Source organism: Mirounga angustirostris, unplaced genomic scaffold, assembly GCF_029215605.1.
Source record: "Mirounga angustirostris isolate CCGP_5_RB_7025 unplaced genomic scaffold, mMirAng1.0.hap1 SCAF_15, whole genome shotgun sequence".
Classification (NCBI taxonomy): domain Eukaryota; kingdom Metazoa; phylum Chordata; class Mammalia; order Carnivora; family Phocidae; genus Mirounga; species Mirounga angustirostris.
Genome location: NW_026991723.1, coordinates 60,097,649 through 60,119,220, shown reverse-complemented (window position 1 = coordinate 60,119,220; position 21,572 = coordinate 60,097,649). Strand labels below are relative to the sequence as shown.

The window sequence follows — 21,572 nt, the reverse complement described above, 5'->3', positions numbered from 1 at the left end:
ATTTCCAGGTGGGACCTGATAGGTGGGTGGGCATTAACAGCCAAAGATCAGGGTGAGGCGTGTTTCAGGCGGAAAGAGCAGCACAACAAAGGCCAGAGGTAGGAAAGAGCATGGCACTCTTCAAGAACAGCAAGGAGGTCTCTGTGGTAGGTATGCAGAAAGAGGGCTCAGGAGGACGGAGAGAGAGGGAAAGATGCCATGTCACAGAGGACCTTGAGGTGCCTCATGGGGGCTGCTCAGGAGCTGGCCTCTCTCCCACCAACAACAGGAAACCACCGGAGGGCAGGGAACAGGGAAGGGTTGAAAAAAAAAATAAAAGGGCTGCAGCTTCCCCAGCTTCTGCTGGGTCACCATCGATGTCTGTGTGCTATTTTCCAATTTTTTTTTTCCTTCAGCATATTGTGTGTGTGTGTGTGTGTAAGTGTCCTGCAAGGATCTTAAGTCAACTCAGGAAGTCACTCTATGTGGAAAGACACCCCACACTCTTTGTGGAGGAAAGGATAAGGAACCAGAAAGAAACAGGACCAACAGATCCCCTGCCTTTTCTTATGTGTAAGTCTCTTAAGGGGCCACCAATGGCCTATCAGGTTCTTCTTGCTTCAAAGCCTCACTTAATGTAGCGTCAGGGTCAGTAATGACACAGCCACTTCCCTCTGCTGAGCACTCCTGTCAAACCCTTCTCTGTGTAAATTCTGTCCACCACACAAGGCCCAGTCCATCTGCCACCTCTTCTGGGAAGCCTTTCCTGTTGAATTAGCGCCTCCCATCTTTGCTCGCCTACAGTTCTCTGAACCTCCCTTGTAGCATTGACTTGAAGTTATGACACTTATAACTTGGTCCACTGAGCCCCGCTGGGCCTTCTCAAACAAGGACAAGGACCCTGCTTTACTCATGTGTTTTCCCTTCCAGCTCGGTCCTTGCCCCTGCTGGGTGTTCAGGAGCTGCCTGCCGAGTCTGCAGACCTGCTGGGGAGGGCTCACCTGAGAGGGCATCTGGGGGTGTGAGCTTGTCAGCAGCATCATAGTATTCCTCATCCGAGCTACCATCCTCCAAGGCAGGAGGCAAGTGCGGGGCCAGGGCTTCCAGAGTGGAGCTGGGCTGCTGACTGCAGGCCGGCAGGTCCCCGCCCTGCCGGGAGGCTGTGCTCTCTGAGCTGTCGCTCAGGTGCCTGGCCAGGGAGACACCGGAGCACAGACTATAGTAGCCGGTCTGGCTGCCCTCATACAGCCTGGGGTCCAGCCTGACTGCACTCAGTTCTGGTCCCCAGCTGAAAGTCTCAGGAGCGGGACTCTCAGAAAACTCTGTCTTCTGGCATGGAGGACTGGCTCTCTGGGCCAGGTCCAGGAGACAGAGGAAGCCACTGGTTTCAATCCTCCTTCTCTCCTCTTGGCTGTTGGAACCGAGAGTCTCTGGGAAGCCCGATGAGCTGGAGTGGAAGAAGCCAGACCTGCTGGAAGAGCAAGTGTCCAAATCATCCTCTTCCAGGGCGTCCATGGACTCACTGGAGCCACTGGTCCTGCAGCCTCGGCTCTCAGTGTTGGCCGAGTCAGATGCCTCGGACTCAGCACTGTCTGTCATGCTGTTGGCCCCGGCGATGCTCGGGCCCCTCCTGGCTGCCTCAGGCGTGGGGCTGTCCCCAGGAGGCAGCTCCTCTTTGACGAGCGGTCTGCAGGGACCCAGCTTCAGCAGTTGTCTGTCAGAGAGAGGCTCTAGCACACAATCCAGTTCAGAGGACTCCTCTGAGTCGCTGCACGCCCTGGATTCGTAGCCTGTAATGCAAGGGACCCCGGGGGTTAGGTGACAGCATTCAGGGACTGGCAGAGATGTATGTCCTCCCATCCCTCATTCTGCCTGCCCTCCCATTCTCCAGGGTGGCCAGCCAAGATCACGCTGCATTGGCTGACACAGGACACATGGGATCCCAGAGTCCATGTTCTCCCCACACATCAGGCTACTTTCCTACATCTACCTGAAGGGCGTAATGGAGACAGGACTACTTCCGAGGAGAGCTATGTGTTCGTGGAAACATGGAGGTTATGTGGCTGGATTTCACTCTGCTCTGGGCAGCATCACGCAGGTTTGCTAGGCCCTCCTCAAATCCCAGCTCTGTCCTGTCCCCAAATGGGGAATCATATTTAAAAAATCAAACAGATCCTCAGCCCTAACCCTGATGTACTAAGTCAAATATCTAGGGAATGGGGCTGAAAATCTGTATTCTTGGCAACTTATGTGGGATTCTGAGGCTAGTAGGCTGGCACCATTTTGAAGCCTGGCCTTGGGGACCCACTGGTGCTACCGGGCTTTTAGGACAATCAAAACTCATCTAGCTGCTGGTACTCAGGGAGAATTCATGGCAGGAAGGTTGAGGGCATTGACCCAGGTCTCTAATTTCTCTTCTACCATAGCCTCCAGTGTGATAATTCTAAAAACTTCTCTCTGATCACATTATACTCTACTTAAATCCCCTGATGGCTTCCTCTGCCTACAGGGAGGAGCCTAAGCTCTCCCACAGGAGTTAAGGCCCCTCACGGTGTGGCCCCAATCCCTCCTCAGCAGCTTGGTCACCCCTCACACTGTGGCCCCGCCCTCTTCAGCAGCCTGGTCACCCCCTCACAGTGTGGCCCTAACCCCTCCTCAGCAGCCTGGTCACCCCCTCACAGCGTGGCCCTACCCCTCCTCAGCAGCCTGGTCACCCCCTCACAGTGTGGCCCTACCCCTCCTCAGCAGCCTGGTCACCCCCTCACAGTGTGGCCCTGACCCCTTCATAGCAGCCAGGTCATCCCCTCACAGTGTGGCCCTACCCCTCCTCAGCAGCCTGGTCACCCCCTCACAGTGTGGCCCTACCCCTCCTCAGCAGCCAGGTCACCCCCTCACAGTGTGGCCTTGACCCCTCCTCAGCAGCCAGGTCACCCCCTCACAGTGTGGCCCTGACCCCTCCTCAGCAGCCTGGTCACCCCCTCACAGTGTGGTCCTGACCCCTCCTCAGCAGCCTGGTCACCCCCTCACAGTGTGGCCCTGACCCCTTCATAGCAGCCAGGTCATCCCCTCACAGTGTGGCCCTGACCCCTCCTCAGCAGCCTGGGCACCCCCTCACAGTGTGGCCCCGACCCCTCCTCAGCAGCCTGGTCACCCCCTCACAGTGTGGCCCTGCCCTCTTCAGCAGCCTGGTCACCCCCTCACAGTGTGGCTCTGACCCTTCCTCAGCAGCCTGGTCACCCCCTCACAGTGTGGCTCTGACCCTTCCTCAGCAGCCTGGGCACCCCCTCACAGTGTGGCCCTGACCCCTCCTCAGCAGCCTGGTCACCCCCTCACAGTGTGGCCTTGACCCCTCCTCAGCAGCCCGGTCACCCCCTCACAGTGTGGCCTTGACCCCTCCTCAGCAGCCTGGGCACCCCCTCACAGTGTGGCCCCCACCCCTCCTCAGCAGCCTGGTCACCCCCTCACAGTGTGGCCCCCACCCCTCCTCAGCAGCCTGGTCACCCCCTCACAGTGTGGCCCTGACCCCTTCATAGCAGCCAGGTCACCCCCTCACAGTGTGGCCTTGACCCCTCCTCAGCAGCCTGGGCACCCCCTCACAGTGTGGCTCTGACCCCTCCTCAGCAGCCTGGGCACCTCCTCACAGTGTGGCCCCGACCCCTCCTCAGCAGCCTGGGCACCCCCTCACAGTGTGGCCCCGACCCCTCCTCAGCAGCCTGGGCACCCCCTCACAGTGTGGCCCCGACCCCTCCTCAGCAGCCTGGGCACCCCCTCACAGTGTGGCCCCGACCCCTCCTCAGCAGCCTGGGCACCCCCTCACAGTGTGGCCCCGACCCCTCCTCAGCAGCCTGGGCACCCCCTCACAGTGTGGCCCCGACCCCTCCTCAGCAGCCTGGTCACCCCCTCACAGTGTGGCCCTGACCCCTCCTCAGCAGCCTGGTCATCCCCTGTAGGCTTCACATGCTCCAGCCACCACAGAGAGCTTCTCACAGATCATGACCTTGCCCTTTGTGTCATGCCTCCATGTTGTCCCCTCTGCTTCAAATGATCTCTCCTCTCTTCTTTGCCTGGTTAATTCCACCAGTCTTTCAAGATCTACTTCAAACATCCCCCCTCTAGAGTGCCTTCCCTCCCACTGCCCCCTGCCCCAGCAGAAGCAGTCCCTCCCACCACCAGACCTTCACAACTGCTCCCACTCTGCATTGTCTGGTAAGATTCTAAGATATCATCCCTTGTTCATAAACCATGTTAAAACCAAAACAACAAGTCCCCCAAACTCATCTCTTCCTAATTATTTTACTTTATCTTACTATTATTTAAACCCTTGAGATTATTTATGCCCATTTGATCCAAATGGAGGAAAGGTTACATAATGTGCTACTGAGCATCTCTTCCCACCTCCACGTTCAGTGACATCACGTTGGTAGCCTGAAATTAGCTGTAGTGGGAGTGTTTCAACGTTTATCAGCAAACCAGTGGGAAAATGCTGCATCGACAGTGCTGAAGCAAAAGCCTGAGAGAAACTGGGAGCTGGCCTGGGGGACTGTTCATCTCATCTGGCCTTCACTACTTCATTCCTTATATATGATTTAGATTTCCTTTTATCTCCAGTATCCCCTTCTTCTAAACACGTAAGGTTGAGAATTTCTATTATAATTCAAGAAAATGCAACAGAGCACCTAGATGTAGAATAAAAACCTAGGTCATCTGTACTTTCTGAATAAATGAGTAACATCTTTTTTTGCTAAAATAAAGACAAAATACAGTGGATCTTAGAGATGATTTTAGGAAATACCACAGGGAATCAGAGACATTCAACAGCATTTTGTGTCTTTAGGGGACTCTCAGCTACAAAGAAAGCCTATTTAGGATTTTAGAAAGATCAACTGTTTACCAGGAAATAAATGGGAAAATAGCTCCCATCCACTTAGGTGGAAGTCTCAGCTCAACTCAATTCATTCCCTTCCTTTAGGCTGTGGAAAGGGCCGGTCCTTATAGGAGCAAGCCTCAGCACCTCACCTTCTTCAGCAGATACCCGGTGCACCTGCTGTTTGTTTCCCGGCCAGAGGAAAATGGAGGTATCTGGGTCCACAAACAGCCTGTAGTACCCAGCAACCAGGCAGGCCAGGTCTTTTGCACTGTTAGATTCCAGTAGCAACGTCAGAACCTTTGAAGATAAAGAGAGCTCTTACATAAAGGGCTCAGAGACAGTCCGAAGACTGACAACAAGGCCACGTGGGATCAATGAGAGATTCCAAGTAAGTCCAGCCATGGCCCACAGGCAGGCCGCCTGGTGTCTCCTATTCTCACCTGCAAGACTCGAAATAAGCATACATGTACGCATACACACAACCACACATGCACGTATTCACACACTCACAGACACACAGTGAGTTCTTCCCCTTGAATCTCTACCATGTCTCCTGCTTCTTCACCCCCAGTCCAGCCTCCCCATCCCAACCACCCCACCCTGTTCATTCATGCAGTGGGGCCCCTTTGAGACCTGATCTGGAAAAAGAAAAGGAAAGCAAATGGAGAAGGAAGAAGAGGGTGATAAAAAAAAATAATGCAATAACAAATAATGCACCCTTGAGCACGTCAGAATTAAAGCAAAGGAAGGGCAATGTAGGACCTGGCAGAGAGGCTAGGGAAGTACTTTGCATCATTTGCCCATTTTTACTGCTGCCACTCGAAACTCTTGAGCAGCCATTCTGGTCCCATACATGTGATAAAATCATCTGGTGTGCCCTCTTAGTTTCTAAACCCATCAGAAAAGTATATATTCCAAGCTCAGTTTACACCAAACCAAACCAAACAAAACACACACACACACACACACACACACGCACACACACAAAGAAACAAAAAACCCAAACCCTTTTAGGACCTTCCCAAGAAAATGCACCCTGTTCATTATTCTCCTTTTGATGATACAGGATGGATGATTCATCCTCTTCAGCAAATGCTGGATATTAGATTTTGTTAATATCCATATTTGCATAAACTACCCTAGGATAATTGAGCCCCAAATTCCAGAAGTTGGATTCAAAATCTCTTCCCCATGCATTACCTTGACATCCTGAAGATACACTTTGACCATGCTCACTTTCTCGGACTCTTCTGTCAGCTCTACACGGCTGATGTTTGCAAACTCTGCCAACGTGGACATGATGTTGAGTTTGCTACTGATAATTTGGCTAATCCCATATTTGGCTCCAACTAGAAGGGCAATATACGACTCTCTATCCTGTAACTGCATCCAGTGGAAGAGGAATTAGTTTTCATTCACAAGTGAGTGAAAATACATTGCACATGCAAGACATGATACCTCTCCGCAAAACTCCATGATTTTTATTTCAGATCCTCCCTCACCAACTCTTCCCTAGACTGCCAAACTAGGCAATGGCCCAACCAAGGCCCCATCTACAGCTAAATTAAGTATAAGTGTATCTCTTACAAGACGCTTCACAAGAGAGAGCCAAACCATGGGACTGTTACCTGTTTCGTAAACATAACCTGTGCTTTCCCACCTATGTGCCCATATTCATGCTGCGCCCTATTGAAATCCTGACCCCTCTTTACAAGCTTCCGTCAAGGGTGCCTGGGTGGCTCAGTCGGTTAAGCCTCTGCCTTAGGCTCAGGTCATGATCCCGGGGTCCCTGGATCAAGTCCCAAATTGGGCTCCCTGCTTGGTGGGGAGTCTGCTTCTCCCTCTCCCCAGCTCCTGCTCTCTCTCTCTCAATTAAATAAATAAGAAATCCTGGGGCGCTTGGGTGGCTCAGTCGTTAAGTGTCTGCCTTCGGCTCAGGTCATGATCCCAAGGTCCTGGGATCAAGCCCCGCATCGGGCTCCTTGCTCGGCGGAAAGCCTGCTTCTCCCTCTCCCACTGCCCCCTGCTTGTATTCCCTCTCTCACTGTCTCTCTCTCTCTGTCAAATAAATAAATGAGATCTTAAAAATAAATAAATAAATAAATAAGAAATCTTTTAAAAAAAAGCTTCCATCAAAATCTATTACCTATGGAAAACATCTGCTCCATCTGTCTCCTCAAGCCAGAGTAGCCCCTTTCCTCTGCGTTGTTCCCACACCACAGCCTCTGTCCTGCTCTGGTAGCACTGAGCTGCCACTTCTCACTGTAATTATCCGTATCTGAGTGTCATGTTCACGTTAAGGTCCCTGACAACAGAGTCGGTATTTATCTATGTTGGTAGCCCCTCGTGCCTAGCAAGCACCCTGAGCCAGTTCAATGTGGCTGGCATCTCCGTTACCAGTTGTCACCTTACACAGGAAAAGTCAAGGGGGGCTGGGGACAGGAACTTGACGGCTGGGAGAGGACAGGAGTAGCCCCTGGTAAAAGTGCAAGTTTTTCTTGTACCTTCAAGCCTTCCTTTCTGTGATCTAGTCTCTTTTCCACCTTTACGTCACCTACTTGTACAAAGACTCAACTGTTTTTCCCTTCCCCTGACTATCTGATGCTCTTCCTTTCTCTCCAAACATTGATTCTCTTTGTCCATCTACAGTGGTAGGTCAGCAATCTGATTAAACTGACCCATCACTGTAAACGACTCAGAAGCACACCAAATATACACTGAGAGGAGCTTTGTTGAAATATTTAAAAGCCCTCTAATGGGCAGATTGTCTGGTTTTGTGCTGGAGGGTTCTGGGGCTGTCTGAACAGTGCCGTGGGGGAGAGTCCCTGTAAGCCACAGCCCGCCTGCTGAAAAGCACAGAGCTCGAGGCCTAGGCTCCAGAAAGCAAGCTGGGGGAGGAAGGAGTACCAGAGCAGACAGCTCTTTGGCTTCTCTTTTCCCTTTTTCAGATCCACCCTCAATTCTTTCCTTCTGAACAGTCAGGACCCCAGCCTGGCAGTCAATCTAACATCCTCATCTTTCTTTCACAATTTCCCATTCTTCCTCTTCACCTTCATATCCCCAAAGCACCAGCGTAAACTGCCTACATTTCCCTTCCCTCAGAATGCCTTTCCTCCAGACTGAAATCTGGCCAAATCCAACCTTCCTGCTTTTCCCTAATCCTTTCTCCCCACCATACTCAACCTGAAGCCGGCAAGGCTGCCCTCTGTCTTCAAACTCCACAGCAAGAGTCCAGTGCCTTTCCCATGGCCTCACTTGGTCTGTTGGGTACTTTGTTTCATTTTTTGAGGGTAGAAATCATGTCTTACTGAGTTCTGTCTCTACCCAGCATCTGTCACAGGGCTGGCACCAAGTATGATAAACACTCCCTGATGGTGTAATATTTCACATCCCAGACAAATTCTGGTACATGACAGGGTGCTCATGAATTTTAGGCTAAAAGATACACCATTCTTCAGAAGATCTCTACAGTCTCTCATAAGAGTAGGGGTCCACATTTCTAGAATACATACCATTAGAGTAGCATTAAAGATTCTTCCACCATATGTCTTGAGTTCCCCAAGGATCTGTAGATAATTTAAACGTAGCTGGGCAGCAGAAATAAGTTGCTTAAATAGGGGGAAGAAAAAGACTTAAGTTAGAGTTATTTGCTTGCCTAAAATCTACGCAATACTGAAAATGCTTTCTCTGAGGTTTCACAACAGACAGCTGGGGGTAGGGGGTAGGGTTGGTGTCGGCAGAGGCCACAACATTACCTTTTGTCGGGGTTCCAGCAAATTCTGGTTCCTCTTCATGTGGAAGCTAATGGCTTTCTTGATGTCTTTGCCTTTCATGTTTCGGAGTAAAGTTGGAGATATAAAGTTCTCTATTCCCCAGTCCTTCCTGCCATGAGATATTGGAGATACCATTTTTACAGTATACTTGGCTCTAATTAAGAGCATAATTACTTTTGATTCAGGAACCGATGTTCCCAGAATACTGCAATCATGAGCTTCTTTCTCAACAGAAGATATATACATAGATATATATACATGTGTGTGTAAATATACATAAAATTTATAAATGTCATATATTTATATTTATATATATTTAATACACATACACTCTCTCCATAAAAACCACAGCCATTCAGGAATTAAACCCCACCTGTCTTTATGGGAGCTGATTACTTTTGGTGTGGTATGATATTCTTCTTTTTTTTTTTTTAAGATTTTATTTATTTATTTGAGAGAGAGCGCGCGTGCAAATGAGTGAGCACAATGGGGGGAGGGTCAGAGGAGAAGGGAGAAGCAGACTCCTTGCTGAGCAGGGAGCCCGACTCGGGGCTCGATCCCAGGACCCTGAGATCATGACCTGAGCCGAAGGCAGATGCTTAACTGACTGAGCCGCCCAGGTGCCCCAGTGTGGTGTGATATTCTATTAATCAGAACAGATCTCAATCTTTTTTTCCTACAACATGTGTGAGAAATAATGATCACATATGTATAACATACTTTCGCAGGGCAACACAGAGCACCCGTGAATCCCTGAGGTCATGTTTCAGAATGGTACCAGCCTAACAGCCTCAAAATTCCCCAACAAACTGGTTAAAAATATAGATTCTCAGGTCCCACTCCCTAGAGATTTGATCCAGTATTTCAGGAACAGGGCCAAGGATCTGTTTTATTTTTTAAATATGAGTCCCCGACTGATTTTGGCATCCAGACAGGACAGGGTTGAAATTTGGTGAGTGGGTTAACAAACCTGGTTGATGCTGCCCAGAGCAAAGTGAAAATTTAGGCTAAGAATCAGGCGGTGTTGGAATCCCAGGACCTGAAACTATCCTAATGAGGAATATAATGCAACACAAGTGTCTCACACAAAATTAATTTCCAAGGCATGTCTGCCCTCAGAAGAGCTTTACACTGACATTGTCAACTGATTTCCCAAGACATTCTCTCAGGAACTGGGAATTTACAAAGGGATCCTGTGTCATTCCATCTGCCATTGGCTTTGGCCCCAGAGGGAGCAGCCCAATTCTGACATCTGGGGGAGCTGGGTTGGGTCAGAGACAGTGGAGAGGGAGATGCATGGAAAGGCAACAGACAGACGGGTAGGTAGGTGAGTATCAGCTTTCTGTGGAATCTGGCCATCCTGGCCAGGGGCCAGCCAAGTTATAAATGCAACACAGCTGCTGTTGACGGGACCTAGAAGTCCCCTGCCACTCACTCTATGTACTTCAAAGAGATCTTCTGTGGCTGAGCGCATGCGTAGATCCGCTCCTGGATGTGCAGGGCTGCGAGTCGGAGCGCAGAGCTACATTTCATTTCTACAGCAAAGCGCTCCTGGAGCACATCGCTGCAGCTCTAGAAGAGATTACATCATAGGAATTGGGAGACAAGAAGAGATGGATTGTGTTCCTAGTTCTTTGCAGCAAAAGGCTTTGAGACCTGGCTGTGTGACCTTGGTTAACTTACTAAGACTCAGAACATTGATGTCTTCCCATTGCTAAAGGAGGATAGCCAAGTCTACCTTCCACAGTCTCTGTGAGGTTTAAATTAGGTAACACATGAAAGCGGGTACCAGGACACAGCATTATACAACGATAAAGTAACGTTGTTATTTGCTGCCGCCATATCTGTAAGATTTGAGCAAGTTAATCCACCTAGTGTGAGTTACCTCATCTGTAAAATGGTCACACCTCCCAAATGATTCTTTTTCATCAGTGTAAAAACGACATGATAAATCTCACCCGAGCAGGCAAAGTAGGGGGAACACCAGGCTCAGGGTCAAGGAACCAATTCTTGGCTCCGCTACCAAATGCATGACCCAGGCAGATCATGTGACCTTCCCAAGACTCAGTTTCATCATTTCTAAAACAAGGCTTTGAAACACCAACACCCCTTGTAGCCATAAAAACCATAACTTAAATACTAGTAAAAAATGTATCATCCGCAATGAGGACTAAGCCTAAATTTCATTAATACATAGCAAAACTCCTAACAGAGCAACTCGGTGACAGAAAGGGAAATTGTGAGGGATGATCAGGCCTCTTCTCCTTCAGATAAAGATAATCCCTACCAGGGAGTTGCTTAATTGCCTCAAGCTCGTGTTCAAAATAACCCAATGTGCCATCTTTGAGAACAACCACAGTTATTTTAGGAAGGGCAGGTCCAGTCACCTGCAGATAGAGGTATTCAAAGGCCACAGGGTCTTCTTTCAAGAGGTCCAGGGGGTCCTTGGGAACAAAACACACCCTGAAGAGGCAGCGGTAGTCCTGTGACTCCTCTCTTTCTACCACCTGCAATGGGAAAGGGAGACACGGTTAATCTGCTAACCATCTTTGTTCTCACAGCTATTCCACAAAGCAACTTAAAAAATAATAATAATAATGAAAGTCCCCAGAGATTTCAATTTTAATGCTTCCCAAGACAGCTGCAGACCTTTGCTTTGCAGATGACTTTCCCGTGGGTATAAAATGTAAAAGGCTCAAAAGAGTCAAGTTTCCCATTGACTCCATCAAACTGCTCCCATCTCCAAAAAAAAATCTGCTTACAGTTTCTTAGCTGTCTTTTCAGAGACAGTCTATGTATATATATGCTTCTACCTATGTGTATCATTTTCTTTTCCACAAATAATAGTCTAGTATACATTGTTATTACATTAGGCACCTCACTTTTTTTTTTCCTACTTCAACTATCTTGGGGATTTCATTTGATTTTCTTTTTTAATGCTAATGGAATGGAAGTGTTAAAAAGCTGGTACAACAAATCACCGAATGGCTGAAAGACTGAGTGCTACAGAGAGACTGTGCTCTGTCCATCCAGCAGGGTCCAGCTCAGGGGGTAAGTCTCATAAAAAGAGCTTAGACCCAGCAACAAATTCTTCCCTGACTTCTCAAAGATCATCAGAGATGGAAGCAAAAGATGGGGCTCTATTGGTTTCGTTACCTTCAGTAAGTCACCTCCTCCTTCTAAGTCACTGTCTCCACATCTGCAAAATGGGACCCCACATACCTATATGAAAATCAGTCCTGATTCTCGCCCTGTCCTCTCCAGGCTGAGTGAGGGCACGAGAAAATGCGTCAACACTGCAGATGTGCTGAGCCCTATCCTCGAATGTTCTGGCTGAGGTGCGAGGCTTGCCCAGCCTGATCTCCTCACGAGGAACAGGCGTACCTGCTGGATGAGCTCCTCCTCGTGCAGCAGGTGCAGCCGGGAGATGTTGTACTGCTCCTCCAGGGCCAATGCAAAGTACTCCATGCTGTGGATGGACAGCTTCTCCTTCACAGTGAGGATGATGTCCTGCCAGGCACAGAGAGGCATAAGGGTCATCCGAGGGGCAGGCTGACCCTCAAGCTCAGGCACAGAGCCGGGAGGACCTCCTTGGCCTCCTCTCTGCTCCTCAGTGCCACTGGGGAGAAAAAAAGCCTGTGCGGACAGGTCCACTGCCAACTTAGGCAGCCAAACCTTCACAGGTTGCATGTGGACTTCTCATCGCCCCTCGTGGCCCTCCACCCACTGCTCCCCTCTCCTCGGGGCTCCAGCACCAACCATACAGCCATCCTGTCTTGCATTGTTGGAAGGCTGAAGCCATGCGCTGGAGGCTTATGCCTCTCTTCAGGGTCTCTGGATTCATCCTCTTGCTGGGGGGTCTGCATCTTCAACTGCTAACCAGACAGAATCCCACCACCTACCCACTCTGCAACTGGGAAATCAATCTAACATTCCTCAACCTCAGTTTCTTCCTGCAAAATGGAGGATAACAATGCCTATGTCTCAGGGTGGCTGATAGCGTGGAATGATCATTACTGCTGTGTATTAGAGTTGCCGTGCCACATTCCCCTCCTTCACTATAGCAGCCTTTTGTCATCACAAGGCCTTCGCTGCCACAGGGCATTCGCACATACTGTTCTCCCTGCCTGGCACACTTTTCCAGTTACTCTTCACAAGGCTGTTTCCCTCTCTTTGGTGAGGCCTTCTCTGGTCACTCTATCTAAATGTGATTGCCCCCACCATTCTGTGTCTCCAAGTCCCGTTCGTTTCCCTCATCGATATTTAATACTATGTGCTTCAGTAACAGCTATATTCTTTAGTAAGAGACAGTACAGTCAAGTTAAGTGAATGGGTTCTAGACCCAGACCACCTCCACTAGCTGTGTGTCCCTGGTTAAATTCCTCACTCTCTCAATGCCTCAGTGTTCCCATTTGTAAAATGGTAATAATAACACTTATCTCATGGGGCTGTTTTGTGTGTGAACTTCCCCAGTTAAGGCACTTAGAACAGTACCTAGCAGATGGCAAGTGTTCAATACATGCTAGCTGCTAATAGTTGTTTTCTTGCTTACTGTCTTTCTTTTTTATTTTTTTAAAGATTTTATTTATTTGTTTGAGAGAGAGAGAGCACAGTGGGGGTGGGGGCAGAGGCAGAGGGAGAAGCAGACTCCCTGCTGGATAGGAAGCCCAAAGCAGGGCTCAAGCCCAGGACCCTAGGATCATGACCTGAGCTGAAGGCAGATACTTAACCGACTGAGCCACCCAGGTGCACTTGCTTACTGTCTCTCACCCACTAGACAGTAAACTCCTGAGAATATGAACCTTGGGGCGCCTGGGTGGCTCAGTCGTTGAGTGTCTGCCTTCGGTTCAGGTCATGATCCCAGGGTCCTGGGATCGAGCCCCGCATCGGGCTCCCTGCTCAGTAGGGAGCCTGCTTCTCCCTCTCCCAATCCCCCTGCTTGTGTTCCTTCTCTTGCTGTGTCTCTCTCTGTCAAATAAATAAATAAAATCTTAAAAAAAAAAATATGAACCTTGCCTGTCTTGTGTGCCATTAGATCTCCAGAACCTGGCATTCAATGGCGTTCAGTAAACTTTCACTCAATGAATAAATAATCATCACAGACTCATCAGAGTTGTCCTGCCAAAAGCTCAGGTTTAGTAAATGCCAAACTTTCAGGTGCTACCTGTTCCTCATGATCCTCAGTCTGAATCCTCTTTCCACTTGCTCTATTATGCTCCATAACTCACCAGTAACTATGTCCTGAAGACTCTATCTGCTTCCGTAACTCAACATTATCTCATGCCTGCTTTGCACGGCCTTGATGGAGAGCCCATCTCCTGACTCTGTCCCCCTCTCCATCCTCCCATGTCTACCACAGTTTGAGCTCACCTATTTCTCCACTTTGTAGGGTGGTATACTAATGACCACCCTACTACCCATCTGACCTCCACCTTTCATCTAAAGCAGGGGTTGGAACACCCATAGGTCAGATCCAGCTCACTGCTTGCTTCTGTAATTAAAGTCATATGGGAACACAGCCATGTCCATTTGCTATAATGGCAGAGTTGAGTAACTGTGACAGAGACCCCACGGCCTGGAAACCTGAAATATTTACTATCTACCCTTTACAGAAAAAGTGTGCTGACCCCTTTCTACAGAAAGTTGCTAGGCCAAGACTGACTGTGTACTGATTGTGTTCCCTTGCTCAAGAATAGGGGACCCCCATGGCCTGCTAGCCCAAATACAAACTCCTCAGCTTAATACTCAAAGCTCTCCAGTATCAGGTGCCAATCCACTTCTCCCACTTGATCAGCTTATATCACCCAGTTACCAACAGAGTACCCAACACCCAGTTACCCCATCCCCCCACCCCCTGCCTTCCTTAATGTCCATTACCCAGTTACCCCATCCCCCCACCCCCTCCTCTCCAGCAACCCTCAGTCTGTCTCCTATGATTAAGAGTCTCTTATGGTTTGTCTCCCTTTCTGATTTTGTCTTGTTTTATTTTTTCCTCTCTTCCCCTATGATCCTGTTTTATTTCTTAAATTCCACATTATCATTGAGATCATATGATAATGGTCTTTTGCTGATTGACTTATTTCACTTAACATAACAACCTCCAGTTCCATCCACATTGATGTAAATGGTAAGTATTCATCCTTTCTGATGGCTAATATTCCTGTGTGTGTGTGTGTGTATACCACATCTTCTTTATCCATTCATCTGTCGAGGGACATCTGGGCTCTTTTCATAGTCTGGCTATTGTGGACATTGCTTCCAGGTGCCCCTTCGGATCACTACATTTGTATCTTTGGGGTAAATCCCTAGTAGTGCAATTGGTGGGTTGTAGGGTAGCTCTATTTTCAACTTTTTTAGGAGCCTCCATCCTGTTTTCCAGAGTGGACAAGCCCTCTACTCCTGTCAAATGTTCCGATCTTTGGATCTCTGTTGGTGCCATTCCCCATGCCCCAGGTGCTGTCTTCACACCCCATGCAGGGACCTATTCCTGTCAACAGTCCGTCCATCTTTCCAAGTCAGCCTCCCTGGGGGCTTTTCCTTTTTCTCTCTCTGGCAGGTCTCTGTACCCTGAGGCCTCAGCACACCATTTTCATATCCCATGTTCATGATCCTGAGCATGCTGCACCTTTCTCAGCACACGGTGGGTTATCCCCAGGTCCCCCGCCTCCTCCCAGCCCCAGCCCGAGTCTGGGCTCCCTTTGGGTGTGACCCTGGGTAATTTATTGCTGTGTCCCTGACAACTTTGTGGGCACACAATTGTTCACTGGGTCGAATGACATATTTTTCTTGACTTAGAGAAAGGGGGTTTTCTACTGCAAGAACTTTGCTTCCCTTGGTAAGGGAGGCAGGGAAGAGAAGTTAATCTGAATGGACAGGGATTTTTCCTTTTTTGACTGACGGGATTTGTTTCTATCCTCCTCCACCCCTCTCTGTCATAAAGAACTAAAAGATTTACTTTTTAAAAATTTGGTTACTACAGGGCGCCTGGGTGGCTCAGTTGGTTAAGCAACTGCCTTCGGCTCAGGTCGTGATCCTGGAGTCCCTGGATCGAGTCCCGTATCGGGCTCCCTGCTCGGCAGGGAGCCTGCTTCTCCCTCTGACCCTCCCCCCTCTCATGTGCTCTCTGTCTCTCTCATTCTCTCTGTCTCAAATAAATAAATAAAATCTTAAAAAAAAAAAAATTTGGTTACTACAGATAAGTAAAATTAACCAGTATTATACCAGCTAAAACCTTGCTCGTTTCCCCAACTCTGTCTATCATCTGGGGTCTAATTTCCCTGCGGTGTGTGCTTTTACTGTAAATCCTCTCAGTCTTCTCGGCCACCAAAGTGGGACTTGCTTTAAATAAATCATGCCTTCCATTCCAATGCACTTGGATCAAAGATGGCAGAGGTAGAAACCTTGTCTAATTCATCTGCAAAACTTTTGGTGCATAATGGTAGTGAGGCAAGCTCCAGGGCAGTGTTCAGAAACAGGCCAAGTTGGAAGCCAGTTACCAGCTAGCTGACCTTGGCAATTTGGAGGTCTCTTGGGCCTGGATTCTCATCTACAAAATGGGGATAACACTCGTCACTTCACAAGGTTACCGGGGGCATTAGATGAGATAGTACACAAGGAAGTGCCCAGGAGAGCAGGCCTGCAGTAAACACTTAACAAATCCATTCCTCCCTCCTCTTCCTTCTCTGAGCAGGGCTTCCCGGGCTCAGAGAGGCTTTCTCCAGCTTCTCCTAAGTCATGCTGAGGCAAGAATGGGATAGGGCACTTGGAGCAGCTCAGGAGTCGCCAAAAGAAAGCGACAAAGAGGAACACTGGCTGTGTGCCTGTATGTGTGCATGCGGGGTACGTGTGTGGGAGTGTGAGTGAGAGTGCATGTCTGTGTGGGTCTCGCTACTGTCCATCACCTACAGCTGCATTGGCCCCTCTGAACCCCCTTTATTTGCTTCTTCACCGGAGCCTCGCTCTAACACCATCTACTTCTGGTCAGAAGCCGTCGTGCCACTCCCCAGTCCCTGTGAATAAAACCCAAATTCTGTGTCCCGTCTTCAGTGCCCCCCGCAGCCAGCCAGTGCCATGTCCTCTCCTCCCACCAGCAAATGGCCTGTGCGCTCATCCCGCTGCACGGACCACTACTTCCTGGCTCTCTGCATTAGTCCACGTGACTTCCTCAGACTGCTGTGCACCCTCCAACCCCCGCCAACAGCCCTGCCCCCCCTTCCCTTGTGGAATTCTTGGTTGCCCTTCAAAGCTCAGCTCAGGTCCAGCTTTTTTTGCAGAGCCTCCTCTGACGTACTGCCAGGAAGGAGCAGATGGTGCTCTTTCCCCTGCATGCAGAGCGCTTCCTTGTCCCTCTCTTTGCAGCTCTTATTTCATCCTGCCCTGGACTCTCAGGAGCTCCTCGAATGTCCAACCTCCTTCAACTAGACTGCAAGCTTCTGGAAGACAAAACCACTCTTTACCTAGTCTGTACCCCCACCCCTAGAGCATCTCCCTCAAATGGAGGAACCTGTTCGATATAAGTTGAACTGTCTTCAACCCAGAACAGAATATGCAGATGCTTGGGCCCGCTCTGACATGTTGCTTGAGTTTTTAGCTGCACTAGTCATTTGGGTAGCCAGTGGAGTCCCATACAAGAGGCAGGGAGCCCAGTGGTTAAGGGTGAATGGAGGCTTACAAGCTGTCACAGGCCTTGGGTACTTCATCCCTCTGAGCCCTGATTTCCTCCCCTGGAAGATGGTGATAAAAACACATCTTGCTGGGTGGTTATACAGCTAATGAGATAACACAGTGCTTGGCTTATTGCAGGTACCCAGACCATCACGGTTGTAGGAGCACCAAGGCAGCTGCAGGGCAAGATGCCTGGGGGTCCTGGGAGCTGGCAAATTCTCACTGGGAAAGAGACTCAAGTTTACTCTTAATACCTTCACAGTTGTGTTTGCCTCAAACTTGAAAGCTTTGGTCTGTCCATTCTCCAAGTATAGCTTGAGCACGTTGGGCATGCAGAGCAGAGAATTACCCTGGAAAACACAAAAGTAGAGTTGGAACTGGCCTTTCCTTTCCCTGGGTGTGACAAGTCCTCAGCTCCCCTGGCCCCATCCAGTGTGGAGAACAGGATCCTCCCTAACCTCCTCACCATGTCGTGGGCTGATTCTTGGCATCGGGAGATTTCTCCAATGGACCGGGTCGATGCCACACAGAGATAGGCATGCTATGTTCCAGAATATCCACTACAGGTGTCAGACCTCAGATGGTGGAGAAGAGTGAGCCCTTCACAAGCATCCCAATGGCACTGCATGAGCCCGTATGAGGTCTCACAACCATCAGCTGCCACTTCAATACATTTGATTGTTACCCTCATGGGATACAATGTAATAAATCAGATGACAAGCATGCACACTCACCCCAGAGGGCCTTTCCTGGTGGGGCTGGGGGATGCTGATTGGGGTGGGAAGCTCCCTCAAAGCCCGCCCCCCCCCCCCATTTTCCTGCTGCATTCCTTGTATTGAAGCATCACCAAAGGGCAGAGGGCTACTCCCACCTTCACGCATCCCAATCATCGCAGTAGGCTTGTGGAATCACCTAAGGGGTTCTGCCACTCTTGGAGGGTTTTTTGGGAAGCAGGCACAGGACTGATCTGTGTTTTGTAACCCCTGCCAGCCAGAATTCCTGGGATGGGGCAAGAGAATGCTTCCCTTTGGGATTAGAGAATCCCCCAGGGCTGGCTCTCATAAAAGTGACCTCTGAGTGCTTAGCTGCAAATCAAGAAAGCCCTGGGGGTTGGGGTCTTCCAGAATCCGTGAGCAAGCAGTTCTAGAGTCCCCAAGATTTGAGCTAAAACTGCCCCCAGTTTTAATCTTTGCAAAGAGTTTGGATATAAAGCCCACCTGGGTAGAGAAGCCTATCATCTTTTTGCAAAAAAACAGACAGTCCACCTCAGATGAGAATTTGCGTCTTCTAACTATAAGGGCACTCATATCTTTTCAGTAAGACTCACACTCATCATTCTCTATAACTGAAAAAAACCACAGTTTTATGGAGGAAAGAGGGGTATGTTCGGATCGCAGTGTCACTTCACAATCAGGGATGAGGGACTGCAAACTGCTTGCTCTGTTCTCGTCTCACTTCTCCGGTTTCGGGTGTTTAGAATGACCTTCATCTTTGGATTTCCCAAGGGCAAAATTTCTTCCTTGGGACTTTATTATTTGGGACTTCCAAAAAATACATCCACAACAGCATCACATAACTATCACCATTTACTTCTCTCTAAGGCTTCTTCCAATTATCTGTACCTGTAAATCGCTTTTAGAGAGTGGCAACAGAGCATGCATGATTTCTATCTTCATTTTTTACTCAACACGTATTTCATACACTTTTTCCTGGGGGTTTAATGTTTGTAATTTTATTTTTTTTAATATTTTATTTATTTATTTGAGAGAGAATGAAAGTGAGCGAGATCACAGAGGGAGAGGGAGAAACAGACTCACCACTGAGTGGAGAGCCCAATGCGGGGCTCAATCCCAGGACCCTGGGATCATGACCTGAGCTGAAGGCTTAACCAACTGAGTCACCCAGGTGCCCCAATGTTTGTAATTTTAATGGACTTAAAATCTTCTACTGGTTTGAAATATCAGAATGGATTTAACCATTCTTGGCCCTACACATTTAGCATTCTTTTCATTTTTTTTTTCTAATTTAAAGATCTGTACCATAGATATCTTTGAACACATGGATTTTTGCGTTTAAATTATTTTATAGACTAAATTAATAGGAATGTGATCTTTTTTTTTTTTTTTAAGATTTTATTTATTTATTTGCTAGAGAGAGAGAGCATAGGTGAGAGAGAGTGAGCGAGAGTACAAGCAGGGGGAGCTGCAGGCAGAGGGAGAAGCAGGCTCCCTGCCGAGCAAGGGGCCCGATGCGAGACTCAATCCCAGGTCCCTGGGATCATGACCTGAGCTGAAGGCAGCCACTTAACCTACTGAGCCACCCAGGCGTCCCAGGAATGTGATCCTTGGGTCACTTTTTTATGGCATTCATTATGTTTTGTCTTCCCCACCCCCACCCCCCCACATAAAAACAGATGAAACCAATTTACAAAGCCACCGGTTAGAGCATGACTGTGGCTACTTGGTCAGCAACATGCCTTACATTTTTTTCTTTATTTGTGCTCATTTACTCAGTGTAAAGTGGCACTTCTTCATAGTTCCCTTTACATTTCTTTAACTGTTAGCAAAGTTAAGCATTTTGCAAATGTTAGCTTACTATTTTACTTTTTATTTTTATTTTTATTTTTTTTAACGATTTTATTTATTTGACAGAGAGAGACACAGCGAGAGAGGGAACACAAGCAGGGGGAGTGGGAGAGGGAGAAGCAGGCTTCCCGCTGAGCAGGGAGCCCGATGCGGGGCTCGATCCCAGGACCCTGGGATCATGACCTGAGCCAAAGGCAGACGCTTAACCGACTGAGCCACCCAGGCGCCCCTAGCTTACTATTTTAAATTCTTCTGGGGCCTTATCGTGCTTTCAGGGGAAAGGTTAACAACCAATTTCATCATCTTTTACTTACTTTTTAAAAAGATTTATTTATTTATTTGAGAGAGAGAGAGGGAGTACGTGTGGGCAGGGGGCAGAGGGAGAGAGAGAATCTCCAGCAGACTCCCTGCTGAGCGTGGACAAAACCTAAGCAGGGCCGATCCCACAACCCTGAGATCATGACCTGAGCTGAGCCCAAGAGTTGGACGCTTAACCGACTGAGCCACCCGGGTGCCCCAATTTTACCATTTTTTAAACATTTGAAAGGATGAATAGGTAGGTCACAGTGATGAACTCTCACTGGTTTTGCTGTCTCTGCCTTATGTGGTTGATACAGAGACTTGGTGCTCTGATCTACAAGTCTCCCCAGAAATACCTTTTTAGAACCCTCTTTCTCTAACCTCCCACCCCCTGCCAAAACTCTGAAGCATTTTTTGTAGCCAGTTCAGGTCAAAACCTGTCCTCACCTGGTCTTCTCACAATATCAGTGAGTGGGGATGGTAGCCATTTTAACACAGGATCCAAGTGATCGGGTTCACATCTGTAGAACTCTTATTCTCTACCTGTCCTGTGAGCTGGTTCTAGCCTCTACCTCTCATCCCTGTGTATTACTCTTAGAAACGACACTGAATCTAAATTTAATTTGCTAAAGAGGTTCAATCCATTTCCACAAACATGGACAGACAGAGACACAAACATGGCCGGGTGACAGGGTCTCAAACATTAGGCCTCCCACTGGTCCCTGCATGAACAAATCCACCTTCCACTCTCAGTTCTAATGAAGGTGTGGTCTGTTAAGTAGCAGGCAAGGTAGAAAATAAGGACTCTGCAGATGTGAACAAGATCGCCTGAACCCTTTGTTAACATGGCCACGACGCCCCATCTGCTGGTATCTACACAGACAAGGACAAGCTCTGACTTGAACGTTTCAAAGTCTAATATTGATTGAGGAGTTCAGAATGGCAATAGTTTCAGACCATTGGGAAGAAAATGTGTAAACTATGAGTAAATGAGTCTTTAATCCAACAGTCCACATTAAAAACACCAAACTCCAGCCAATACTTTCCCTTTACAAATTTGTCCTCTGAGCTCCCAATCCTGGACACCTCCATATCAAAAAGAACTAGACAGGATGTTACAGTGGAAAACAAAAGAACTGAAGTCACACAGACCTGGGCTTGTATATTTTCTTACTATATGATCTCAGAGGTTAATTCTCTTAAACTCTCTAAACCTCTGCTTCCTCATGTGTTAAAATATCTCCCTTGCAGTGTATCATTATGACTAAGGATTACGTACCCAAAAAGTTTAGGTTCACATAATAGAAGTTCAACACATAATGGGTTCTTGGGGGGAAAAGGCCAATCTCCACCACTATCATCACTATTACCGATGCAGAGGGAACACTAGGTTCAAAGGTTCAA

General features: G+C 48.4%; 1 protein-coding gene across 1 annotated transcript in view; it reads right to left on the bottom strand.

Annotated features, from left to right (window-relative positions):
• The window catches only part of FRMPD1 (FERM and PDZ domain containing 1), an 88,532-nt gene that overhangs the window by 4,354 nt on the left and 62,606 nt on the right, over nucleotides 1-21,572 (bottom strand). The window contains exons 7-15 of the mRNA XM_045882710.3: nucleotides 17,538-17,633; nucleotides 12,004-12,129; nucleotides 11,007-11,126; nucleotides 10,055-10,191; nucleotides 8,602-8,728; nucleotides 8,359-8,454; nucleotides 6,047-6,229; nucleotides 4,996-5,143; nucleotides 981-1,769 (exon numbers count right to left, since the gene is read on the bottom strand). Coding sequence (XP_045738666.1) covers nucleotides 981-1,769; nucleotides 4,996-5,143; nucleotides 6,047-6,229; nucleotides 8,359-8,454; nucleotides 8,602-8,728; nucleotides 10,055-10,191; nucleotides 11,007-11,126; nucleotides 12,004-12,129; nucleotides 17,538-17,633 — 1,822 coding nt within the window. The remainder of the gene's footprint in view (nucleotides 1-980; nucleotides 1,770-4,995; nucleotides 5,144-6,046; nucleotides 6,230-8,358; nucleotides 8,455-8,601; nucleotides 8,729-10,054; nucleotides 10,192-11,006; nucleotides 11,127-12,003; nucleotides 12,130-17,537; nucleotides 17,634-21,572) is intronic.